Genomic DNA, 13,078 nt, shown 5'->3' with positions numbered 1-13,078 from the left:
TTATGCCCCTTATTCTTGATTCCCTCTCCAGAGGAAATTAATTTCTCTTTTCCTGTTGAATCCTTTTAACATTTAAAAAAATCTCAATTAGAACGATCAGCCCTTCAATCAGCTCAATTTTCATGCTTTGTCCAAGTAGTTCTTCCTTATTCTGTTTCCATCAATAAATTAGATTACAACTCATTTTCATCTTTCCTCCATCAACTGTTTCAGTACTTTAAGATTATTTTTATATTTCAGGTGACCTCAAGTTATTAACAGTCTATTATTAGTCCAATTTGAAATTACTTATGTGAATCTTAATATTTTTCCACTTTGGTTTGCTGGTAATAGGCAAACTGCAAGTTCTGTCAGTTTCAGCCACTCGAAAGTACCAATTTGACGTTTTAGACTTTCATTCTGATTAGAGTTGCCTATTAAAAGAGCTATTTAACCCGAGTCAATAACCAGCTAGAGTTTTACTCTTGGGGAGATTTGAAGTGTACACATGAATGTTGTTCTCGCCCAAGCAAAATGCAGCTTGGATTCATTTTGTGCTGTGGTTGGTTTTGAATTACTGCACAATAGACTATAAATGGTTAGTGCTCCTGTTTAATCAGAACTGTCCTGATAGCGACAAGCACAATTCAAATTGCTAGCACCTGCTTCACAAAATACATCACCAGCATCAACCTAGATATTCTCTGAAATATTCCAAAGTTACAAGTGGAGTTGCACCATATCTCTGTACCAAATGAGGGAGGAGAAAAGGAGAGATAATCACAGCCTCCTTTAAATTTACAGATGCTGGTAATTTACTGTAATTACATAATGGAACTACATAGAAATAACAACATGGAAAAGGGACTTTCAGCCCAATCAGTCTGTGTTTGTCCTGACCTTGCAGCTTTCTCTAGTTTCTCCCTTATCCCTTTTTGAAGAGGTTCTGCTTAGTGATTACAAATAGCTGGGTGTCAAACTAAAAAAGAGCCATAAAAGTAATAATCTCTGGATTACCACTTGAACCATAAGTGAACTCGTGCAGAGTAAGAAAGACTGGAGAGTTAAAAGCATTGTTCAAAGATTGGTGTGGGAGAAATGGATTTTGATTCAAGAGGTACGAGCACCAGTACTGGGGAAACTGGGAGCGGTACTGCTGGGATGGTCCTGAGCTGTGTTGGGACCAGTGTTCTGGTAAGTTGTATAAATAAGACAGTAGAACAGGAGGAAGGGATCACATGAAGGGACAAGTGGGAAATTAAAGAGAACAGAGAAGGCAATAGAAGAAATGATAACCAGAATGTGACAGGAACAGAGGGAAGAGACAGAGTGTCCAATCTTCAGAGTGAACCAGCAGATAAGGCCAGAATTTGCAACAAATTGATAACTTGTTAGTACAAATATAAATATGCATGACCTGATAGCTGAGATGTGGCTCGCTTCTCGGTCTTTTGGCTAAGATCAAGTGTAGTATCAACATGCTGTACTTGGTTGAAGTCATTAGGTTACATTTTAGCTTCATTTGAAGCAATTTTTAAAAGCGGCATCTCGGCCTTTTGGCTAAGATGCAAATGAGATCAAGCCTTGGAGGAGGTGCAATGCCTACTCCAATCAGCTTGGATCATGTAGATCAAGCCCAAGACAGGAGGTGAGAGCCCTGTCTCGTCAGCTTGGATCGGGAATGTCTCACTTGTTGAGACTGAATTGGACTTGATTTGATTGAATTGGATAAATAAATTTTTTAAAAAGCTGGGACCTAAACACTCAAAGATATTTGACATTTTGGAAGAGGAGGAATCTAGGAAAAGAGGCTGGAGTAGCTCTATTAATTAAGGATGACATTAGTACAGTAGCAAGGGATGACCTTAGCTCAGAAGACCAAGGTGTACAATCAGATTGGGTTGAGATAAGAAACAGTAAAGACAAATCTTTTGTGGTAGTACTTTACAGGGCCTTTAACAATGGCTATATTGCAGTACAGAGTATAGAGGAAGAAATAATAGGAGCTTGTGTTGCAATACCCATGGATGATTTTAATTTTATATCGATTGGATGAATCAGATTGGCAAAGTCAGCCTGAAAGATGGGTTTGGTGTACATGCAGGAACATTGTTTTGGTAGGACTAATTTAAATGTGCATTACAGGGTCAAAGGTAGGGTTCTGAAGACTGTGGAGGAACAGAGAGATCTTGGGGTTCATATCCACAGATCTCTAAAGGTTGCCACTCAAGTGGATAGAGCTGTGAAGAAGGCCTATAGTGTGTTTGCTTTTATTAACAGGGGGTTGGAGTTTAAGAGCCGTGGGGTTATGCTGCAACTATACAGGACCTTGGTGAGACCACATTTGGAATATTGTGTGCAGTTCTGGTCACCTCACTATAAGAAGGATGTGGAAGCGCTGGAAAGAGTGCAGAGGAGATTTACCAGGATGCTGCCTGGTTTGGAGGGTAGGTCTTATGAGGAAAGGTTGAGGGAGCTAGGGCTGTTCTCTCTGGAGCGGAGGAGGCTGAGGGGAGACTTAATAGAGGTTTATAAAATGATGAAGGGGATAGATAGAGTGAACGTTCAAAGACTATTTCCTCGGGTGGATGGAGCGATTACAAGGGGGCATAACTATAGGGTTCGTCGTGGGAGATATAGGAAGGATATCAGAGGTAGGTTCTTTACGCAGAGAGTGGTTGGGGTGTGGAATGGACTGCCTGCAGAGATAGTGGAGTCAGACACTTTAGGAACATTTAAGCGGTTATTGGATAGGCACATGGAGCACACCAGGATGATAGGGAGTGGGATAGCTTGATCTGGGTTTCAGATAAAGCTCGGCACAACATCGTGGGCCGAAGGGCCTGTTCTGTGCTGTACTGTTCTATGTTCTATGTTACAGCAGTACATTTGAGGGCGAACCAGGGAATAGGCTATTTTAAACCAGGTAATGTGCAATGAAACAAAATTAAGTAACAACCTCATAGTAAAGTAGCCCCGAGACAACAGTGATGATAACATGGTAGAATTTCACGTTAAGTTTGAGGGCGACAAGTGTGGGTTGAAGACAAGTGTCTTCAACTCAAATAAAGGCAATAAAAAGGGTATGAGGACAGAATCGACTAAAGTAAACTGAGGAAATAAATTAAAAGATACGACAGTAGAGAAATAGTGGAAGATATTTAAGGAGACATTTCATAACTCTCAGCAAAGGTATAAGACCATAAGACATAGGAGCACAATTAGGCCACTCGGCCCATTGAGTCTGCTCCACCATTCAATCATGGCTGTTTTTTTCTCATCCCCATTCTCCTGCCTTTTCCCCGATCCTCTTATTCGTCAAGAACCTATCTATCTCTGTCTTAAAGACACTCAATGACCTGGCCTCCACAGCCTTCTGCAGCAAAGAGTTCCACAGATTCACCACTCTCTGGCTGAAGAAATTCCTCCTCATCTCTGTTTTAAAGAATCGTCCCTTTAGCCTGAGGTTGTGCCCTCTGATTCTAGTTTTTCCTACTGGAAACATCCTCTCCACATCCACTCTATTCAAGCCTCGCAGTATCCTGTAAGTTTCAATAAGATCCCTCCTCATCCTCCAACGAGTAGAGACCCAGAGTCCTCAACCGTTCCTCATATGACAAGCTCTTCATTCCAGGGATCATTCTTGTTAACCTCCTCTGGACCTTTCCCAAGGCCAGCACATCCTTATTTAAATATGGGTATATTAGAATATCCCATTAGATATTAGTATATTCCATTCCAACAGAGGAGAAATAAAACTATAGTAATAAAACTGTAGGCTAACAAACATAAGATCAAGCTGCATAGCTTAATACTGAACAATAGTAAAAAGGGTTTTTATTTGATATTATTTCAAAAAGTAGAAATTCTGAGAGAATTCCTACAACAAAGGCCAGAGAGATGCGAGATATCATTCAGTTTACAGCTTTAAGTTTTGCCCTGTTCTTTTTCTCTCTCTTTCAAGAGCAACAATTTGTTTTTGCAATAACAAGGACAAATCAACAGACAGTCCAATAGCAAAAAAGTTTTGGGTTATTTATCTCTTATAAGATCTAATCCCTCTAAGTGTCCTCAAGCTTACAACAGTACAAAGATAAGCTTAGAGAGGGGATAAGAAGAGAACACATAACACAAGGGGCTGGATTTTCTGGGGTGGGGCAGCATGGGGGCACAGTAGAACTGCTACTTCACAGTACTAGGGATCCGGGTTCAATTCTAGCATTGGGTCACTGTCTGTGTGGAGTTTGCACATTCTCCCCGTGTCTGTGTGGAGTTTGTACATTCTCCCCGTGTCTGTGTGGAGTTTGTACATTCTCCCCGTGTCTGTGTGGAGTTTGTACATTCTCTCCCTGGGTTTCCTCTGGGTGCTCCGATTTCCTCCCACACTCCAAGGATGTATGGGCTAGGTTGATTGGCCATGCTAAATTGACCCTTAGTGTCAGGGGAATTAGCAGGGCAAATACGTGGCTTTACGGGGATAGGGTCCAGGTGGGATTGTTGTCAGTACAGGCTCAATGGGCCAAATGGCCTCCTTCTGAACCGTAGGGATTCTCTGATTCAATAGATGGTGCACGTCTAGTTAGGAATGTTTATATATTATGAGTTTTGGGTTGTTCTCTCGGTGCTTTACATCAACAGATTCTTTGCTTACCTGTATTGACGAGTGCACTGCTATTGTACAATGTCCCCAAGTGAGGCCCAGACAAAGAAAGAAAGGTGTGCAGCTTGTTCAAGTAAAACTTAAATCTTTGTCTTGTAAGAACAGATCGAATGATTAAGTTACCCAAAGAGTGTCCTATGAAACTGTTCGAGAGAGAGAGAATTAAGTGCGATTAGGAGAGTTGAACAAAATATTTCAAAACATAATTTGATCAAAAGAATTAAAAGAAGTATGCATCTTCTTCCATGACATCAGTAGCAATGGATCATCAATACGTTTCATGAAGTGAAAATTAATTTCTGGTTCACAATTTCCACTATCTGCTAAATCGTCCTGGATATCATCAGTGTTGTGTAAATTCCCACATACCTAATATCTAGAATGGTTAAAAATATAATTCACATCGTTGGTCTACAAAAGACATTGAGTGATTACACAGCACAGAAGAATCATACAAAAAGCTGCAGTGAGAGTTGGGAAAGGGATATTTGAGGGAGTGGACAGGAAGCTGAATAACTTTCATGTTGAAGAAAAACAATTACTGCCTCACACTAATGCAAAAATGTGCAACACAAAAGTGAAGTCTAGTTTTGCCTGAACAGAGAGTTAAATGAATCTGCTGATTCCCATTTGATCCCAAAGCAGCACCTGAGATTAAATAGTGCCCTTAAGGTAGCTTCAGTATTGATAATTGAAACATCACTTTACTTCCATGCTTTGTACAGATTCTGGCACCACTGATTTAAAAGTTATTGTTGAAAAGCATGGCAGGATTTTGAAAGTGAAATTTTCTATACAGCAGCAGGCACAATATATATATATATAATATATTAAATTTAAAGAGTATTTAGTTTTGAAAATTTATTCATAGAATTCACAGAATAGGTACAGCACAGAAGGCCATTCAACCCATCCCATTCACACCAGCTCCCTGCAAGAACAATTAAGCTAATTGTCAATTTCCCAACTTTCCTCACCCAACTTTCCTCATAGGCCTGAAAATATTTTCTCTTCATATTTTCATTTTTGAAAGCCACATCGTATCTGCCTCCACCACACTCTATGCCAGTGGTTCCAGATCCTAATCACTCGATGCATAAAAAATCCTCCTGTTGCTTCTGGTTAGTTTGTCAATCACCTTAAATCTGTCTTTTATTTCGAGCTTTTCACCAATGGGAACAATTTCTCTCTACCTACTCGGACCGGACCTCTCACAATTCTAACAAATCCTATCAAACCTCGTCTCAACCCTCTTCTCCCAAGAGAGAGCAGACTAGCTTCTCCAACACACCCACAAAACTAAAGTCTTTCATCCCTGGAACCACTCTGGTAAACATTTATACATCAGCTCTAAAGGCTATGGCCACGATTCTCCCATCCCGCTGCGCTAATATTTTAGTGTACTGGGCTGGGAGACGTCCGCAGCAGCCGATTGGTGGGGTTTGCTGGGGTGTTTGACCCCCGCTTGTGTCTCCCAGCGCCAGATTTCCGGCAGCATTTGCTCTGCGCCGGAGCAGGGAGATGCACAGACAACTTGAATGGTCATTTTAATATTATTTCAATATCATTAGCGGAACCGGGACTGAGGTCTCCGGGCCTGTTAGCATCTCCCACCCCACCAGAATGTTCCACCCCCTAGAGTGAGGGTTTGGGGGGAGGGGGGGTGGGCAACAGTGGGGTAGTGATCCCTGGGCACTGGCACCCTGGCACTGGCCAAGGGGAAAAGTGCCAATGCTCAGGGGGTACCTTGGCACTGCCCACCAGCCATGGGGCAGTACCAAGGGGGTGGGACCTAGGCGGCAATCGGTGGGGGTAGGGGTCCTGCTGCCACTCTGCAGTCGGGATCGATGAGGGAAGGAGGGAGGCCAGCGACTGTGGCGGGCTGGGGGGACAGGGGACAGGAGTCAGCCTTCTGAGGTTGTTGTACTTGGGGTGGGGGGAGGGGGGGGGGTGTCAGGGCTGAGTCCGGGAATGGTCAGGGGGCCAGCGATCGGGCTGTGAGGGGTCGGAGAGCTGGCAATGCAGGGGTTTGGGGGGCTGGCCAGCAATCGGGAGGCCGGCAATGCAGGGACACTGCACATGCGCCGATCTCGGCATCGACAGTGCGCTGATTTCAGCCTCTCCAGCGGGAATAGGCCACGTCTCCTGAAATTTAATGATATTCACCCTGGTGGCCTCCGCAGTGCACAGAGTGTGGGAGATTCTTCACTGAACTCCCACTGAAAAAAAACATCGCAAATTATTCCAGTTTTCACGCAAATTCAACACTTAGAATTCTTTTGGGGAGAATTGCGCCATGCATATGTTTTCTAAAGTGCTGTGTCCAAAATTGGTCACAGTTTTCCAGTTGAGACGGAACCAGTGTTTTATAAAGGTTCATCATAATTTTCCTGCTTTAATGTTGCTGATCAGAGATGTGCAATCAAAGCTTTTCATTTTGCACTCATCAGGACAGCTCAGAAAATAAATCAACAGTAAAGGAAACACTAAATTGTATGCGAGAAAACAGAATGCAGATTGGTTGGCAAGTGGAACCTGATTGCAAGTTTTCCAAACATTTCCTGAGCCTTCACTACTGAAATTCAGAGAGAACAAGCCAGAGCATACGTATAGCACAGAAGACAAGAAAACAGTAGACATTAAAGCCTGAATTTTCCTAAGGCCACTGAGTCGAGGGCTCAATGCTTTACCCAAAGCGACACCAGTACACTGACTGTTCTGGGCGCTTTCTCCCTGCGTTGTTGTGAGTCGAATTTGTGAAGTTGGGAATTTTTCTGAGTCTGTGCTTCTGAATTGGGAGCAAATATTCAGCCCCAAGTAGAGAAGAAAAGGGAAAACAGGTTGAAGCCTGAAAACAAATCTCAAGGCTTTAAGGATATTATTGAAATATGAAGACAGGTGGCAAGGCAGGAGAATTTAGCTAGAATTTTAGGTGATGGCATTATGTGGCTATAGCAGAATAATGATTAAATGATTCTGACTGCATGTATGCATGTAAAATCATTGCTTTGTTTCCATGTTTAAGATAAGATTTTCAAATTTGCAGGCCAAGAAATATGGATAACTTTTTAAAATAAAAGTATTTCTCTTGAAAGTAACGATAAATCTACAAGTATTTCTTGCCAGCTTACCTGATTTTGGAAACAGAAAGATTGTAAATTTGAATGTACTGTATTATCTCATCCAGAAGTCGATCAGTCATGGAATCAAAGTCAGCAAATGTGTCATTCTAGAGAAAGGAAGATAAATATTCAGTCATGAAATATAAACTTTATCTTCAGACATGGCAGAGAAGTTTAATGAGACTCCCTGTCACAGTGTTCACAAAAAAGCAAAGGATACTATAATCATAATGATGTTTTGATACAAGTCAGCTGATGATGGAAGTCAGAACGCTGCAAGAGTCTGGGGAAAGCCAGCTTGTAACACAATCACAGGAGGTCTTGTGGTGTAGTCATCCCTGACTGAAGCAAGGTTCAAGTTCCGCTCCAGGACTTGATGGCCAAGGAAAGCAAGCTCATACCGCATGCAAACAGCTTGACCATCAAGTTGTAAATCCTTCCAACATATGCCAATAGCAGACACGAGCAGGAGATATTCCTGACAGCCATATGATGGAAAGAAAACTGGAGCCTCTACCGTCACTATCTACAGCTCCAGGCTACAACATGCATGGAGTTGTTCAGGTCTTGCTGCGTATAGCCAAGTACTGCTTCATTATTTGAGGAATTGCAAGTGAACTTCCTCATCTTTGACCTTAGGGTGGACAAAAAGTCATTGATAAAGCAGCTGAAGATGGTTGGGTCTAGGACACTACCAAAAAACTCCTACAGCAATTGTCTGAGGCTGAGATGATTGGTTTTCAACAACCACCTTTCTTTGTGCTAGGTATGACTGCAACCAGTAAATCCCCCCCCCCCCCCCCCCACTTTGATTCCCATTGACTTCAATTTTGCTCGGGTTCCTTGATGCACACTCGGTCGAGTGCTACTTTGATGTTAAGGGCAGTCAGTCTCATTGCTGGAGTTTAGTTTTTTTGCTCTAGTTTGTATCAAAGTCTAGAGCTACACTGCAGGAGGCTGAGGACAGAGGGTTCAAAATGAGAGAAAGGTGGCAAATTAAAATGGTATGTGACACGAAACTCAGGATCGTACTTGGGGAATGAATAGGGAGGTGCCACAAAATGGTCACTCAATCGGTGTTTGATCTCTCCATATCCAGCAGATTGCAGTGTCAGTAATGAATATGGTGCATAAAACTGACCGATGTCTGGGTTCACCGGATCTGATGTGGAGATGCCGGCATTGGACTGGGGTAAACACAGTAAGAGTTTTAACAACACCAGGTTAAAGTCCAACAGGTTTATTTGGTAGCAAATACCATTAGCTTTCGGAGCCCTGCTCCTTTGTCAGATGGAGTGGAAATCTGCTCTCAAACAAGGCAAACAGAGACACAAAATCAAGTTACAGAATACTGATTAGAATGTGAATCTCTACAGCTAATCAAGTCTTAAAGATACAGACAATGTGATTCACCGGATCTGCCACCTTCAGTGTGATGCTGGCAAACATATCTCCCCTTCCCTTCTCAGCATTCTAAAGGACCTCTGCGACAACCTGACCCACTCCTCAATCAACCCCAACACCCCTTCCCATGGCAACTTTCCATGGATGCACAGCAGATACAAGTTCTGCTTGTTTTTTCTCACCATCCAAGGCCCTGAACACTCCTTCCAGGTGAAACAGGAACTGAATGGACATCTTGAAATTTACTATTCTGTATCTGTGCTCACAGACAGCTCCACTCTCCACTGCAGCTTTTACCACAAAAAAATCCGGAGCATCACCTCCAAACCAAACATCACTCTAACTTGGACTTTCATCTTGGACTACAAGAACTGCAATGGTTCAAAGCAGTTTAGTATCACCTCCAGAGTAGAACCGGGGGATGAACAATAAATGCAACCTTAACAGTATCACTCACATTCCCGGAACAATTAAAACCACACAAACTTTCAGAATAAGGAACTCAGGAAAAAGTATGTTTTAAAAAATGATAAATTTGATATGATCTAACACTCCATACACTAATAACGGACTGGATATTCATGTTAAAACTTGGGAGAATGAAAACTGTATAATGCAACCAGTTTTGGAAATAGATCTGTAGGTTAGGTGAATTAGTGGAATAAATGTGTGGGGTTAAGGGGATAGGGTCTGGGTAGGATGCTCTGCTGGAGAGTCAGTGCTGACTCAATGGGTTGAATGGCCTCCTTCTGCACTGTAGGGATTCTATGATTCCACGAGACAGTAATATAAACAAAAGCCTTAGTCACATCAAATTTGAAACAGGTTTTAAAACTGGGATCCTCGAATTCTAATCTTTGCTTTCACTCATTTCAGACAGAGATGAAGAGAATGTCTTTCTCTCAGAGGGTTGAGAGTCTCTGGAACTCTCTTCCTCAAAAAGCAGTGGAAGCAGAATCTTTGAATTTTTTAGGGCTGAGCTTGATAGATTATTGATAAACACGGCGGTGAAAGGTAATTGGGCAAGGCAGGAGTGTGGGGTTGAGGTTTCAATCAGATCAGCCATGATCTTATTCAATGGATGGTGGCCATGATGGACTGATGCTGGTGTTGGATTGGGTGGACAAGATGAGAGGTCACACGACACTAGGTTATAGTCCAACAGGTTTACTTGAAATCACAAGCTTTCAGAGCGCTGCTCCTTTGTCCTATAAGACCATAAGACATAGGAGCAGAATTAGGCCACACTGCCCATCGAGTCTGCTCCGCCATTCAATCATGGCTGATATTATTCTCATTCCTCCTCATCACTGTCTCAAGCTCAAGTATGGATTTACAAGCAATGATCATTCTCTGGCACCTCACATAGCAGTTACTATTTGTACAAGACCTCAGATTATACTCCAACAAGTTAACTTGATCAGAAACATCTAATCTTATTCACATTACCAGACTTTCAGCAGGCATCATTAGATAATGATTAAGATGGGGATCTGACTGTGATGATACTGAGATTAATTATAGATTTCCCAGTAGTGCCCAGCCTTGAGATCAATTAACACAGGGGGCGTGGCTGTTTGGCTTCAAGGTTGTCAAACACCAAAATTCCATTTTTGATGGTGACTAATGGAACCAAGGTTGCATTTTAGTCAAATTCTCCCAAAAGAAAGATACAAGGTTGAGAAAATCTATCAAATGTCTGGGGGATTTCCTCAAACTATAATTGTTCTTTGGAGACAACAATCAGGTGTTATTGATTCAACAAGTTGATCAAAATAATGACTTTTTCCAGTAGATTTAAGAAAAATCAAAATGCATTGACTGGCAGGTCTCTGGGATTTTCCAGAAAGGAACAGATCCAGATTCTTTGTTTCCATTTCAGCCCTGTTTGGGAGAGTCCCAGCTCAGAGCCTCAACATTTCAGAATTGATAACTTAGCACCGAGATTTTGAAATTTTTTGCCCTTATAAAATTTAGGACAAAAGTGGTAAAATACAGGCGTACCTCTCAGAAGCTAATCAACTTTAAAACCTTTTCCTACAAGGTTTGGAAACGCTACAGCATTACATAAACTGGATATGCAACTAGCAAATGGAAGTGCATGGTTAAGGTACTTTGAAGAATGTGATTCAGACATGCTCAATTGACAAAAGAATGAAATAAAATGGTTGATGCTGCTTAGTAGAATGAGAAAACTTTTAAAAATCACCAAGGTATTACTGACACAGGGAGAACAACCTTTTAATTAAACAATCATGAAACAGTCAAAATACAGTGGTACTGGCGAAGGAATTAAACTTAAAGGAGGCAGCCACAGAATCTGGATAGAAAGAAACAATACTGAGCAAGAGTTTTGGATCATGTGTTGCACTGTAGTTTCTCAACAACACATTAAGATATTATTTGCTCGTAACGTGATGCTCTGCTTCAGAAGAATTCAACTGGTCAGCACATTAACAAGTTAAAAGTAGTAAGCCTTCTGTAGAAGGATATGAAATTAAACTGAGGAGATCATAGAATCCTACAGTGCAGAAAGAGGCTATTCGGCCCATTGAGTCTACACTGACTACAATTCCACCCAGCCCTATCCCCATAACCCCATTCATTTCCCTAGCTAGTCCCCCTGACACTAAGGGACAATATAGCATTGCCAATCCACAATCCGCACATCTTTGGACTGTGGGAGGAAACCGGAGCACCCGGAGTAAACCCATGTAGATAACCGAGATGGGGAACAGTGAGGGAATGAGGGGGCTACACTGTGTACATGATGAGAGAATGCACAATATTTTAGGAGCTGCTCTTCACAATCCATAGAATATAATCCTTACAGTGCAGGAGGCCATTCAGCCCATCAAGTCTGCACTGACCCTCCTACAGAGCATCCTAGCTATCCCCATAACCTCACACATTTACCCTGCTAATCCCCCTAATTGACACATCTTTAGACACTAAAGGGCAATTTACCATGGCCAATCTACCTAACCTGCACATCTTTGGACTGTGGGAGGAAACCAGAGCACCTGAAGGAAACCCACACAGGCACAGCGAGAAGGTGCAAACTCCACACAGTCACCCAAGGCTGGAATCGAAACAGAGTCCTTGGTGCTGTGAGGCAGCAGTGCTAACCACTGTGCCGCCCTATAAGAGATTACAATCTTAAACTTCAAATATTGGTGAAACCTGATATAGAAAACTAATCCCCAGTATAATAAGTCCTCACTTAAAACTGTGGTTGCATTCTTGAAGAATACAACTTTAAGTGAATCATAGCTTCCATAGGAATCAAGGTTAAAGCCAGAGTTAGGTTCCTTCAGACATTTCTTGCTCGGGAAAATGATGTACAGGTTGAAATACTGAACCATACATTTGCAGCACTGTATATCCCTAGCTGAAATAACTTGCAAAATAAAATACATCATTAAATATAAAGGAAATACAATACAGTATTCAATATAAAGATAACTCACTATACAGGTGCCTATACAGTACTTTCAGTCAGTGGTTCCCAAACTTTAAAATCCTGTGAACACCTCTTACGAAAATGTCAAATCTTACAAATCCACGCCCTCTTAAAAATAAATATTTTTCAGGGGTTTTCTCCCTATATAAATTATAAAAGCAATGATCTTGGAAATATAAATTTTGTTCTTAACACTTCTATCACATTATTTATTATATTATTAATTTATTAAATTATGAAAACAGCAATGCTCTTCCAAGATTTCACTTTTGTAACTTGTATCACTTTGATTAAGCTTAAACTTTGTCTCTTTTACATTTCCTGTGTTCAGCCACTTGTTCCATTATGTAGCGTAGGGCAGTTCAAATAAAAAGCAATAAGAATGCTAACAAACAAAGAATTAGTAACTGAGAACATACTCATGTCTCATCGGAACAATACACACTACCA

At 41.6% G+C, this 13,078-nt stretch overlaps 1 protein-coding gene and 1 non-coding gene across 3 annotated transcripts in view; one reads left to right on the top strand and one right to left on the bottom strand.

Moving 5' to 3' along the window:
• The window catches only part of fam135a (family with sequence similarity 135 member A), a 208,960-nt gene that overhangs the window by 10,704 nt on the left and 185,178 nt on the right, over positions 1-13,078 (bottom strand). For both annotated transcript variants that reach the window (XM_078213301.1, XM_078213302.1), the window contains 2 exons: positions 7,771-7,868; positions 4,631-4,782 (listed from right to left, as the gene is read on the bottom strand). In XM_078213301.1, the coding sequence (XP_078069427.1) occupies positions 4,631-4,782; positions 7,771-7,868 (250 nt within the window). The remainder of the gene's footprint in view (positions 1-4,630; positions 4,783-7,770; positions 7,869-13,078) is intronic.
• Positions 1,415-1,613, top strand: LOC144494539 (U2 spliceosomal RNA). Its single transcript, XR_013498093.1, has one exon. It is a non-coding gene; the product is annotated as a U2 spliceosomal RNA (small nuclear RNA).

The sequence above is a fragment of the Mustelus asterias genome, chromosome 5 (genome assembly GCF_964213995.1).
Source record: "Mustelus asterias chromosome 5, sMusAst1.hap1.1, whole genome shotgun sequence".
Classification (NCBI taxonomy): Eukaryota; Metazoa; Chordata; class Chondrichthyes; order Carcharhiniformes; family Triakidae; genus Mustelus; species Mustelus asterias.
The sequence above is the reverse complement of the archived record's forward strand: the minus strand, read 5'-3'. Positions and strand labels throughout refer to the sequence as shown.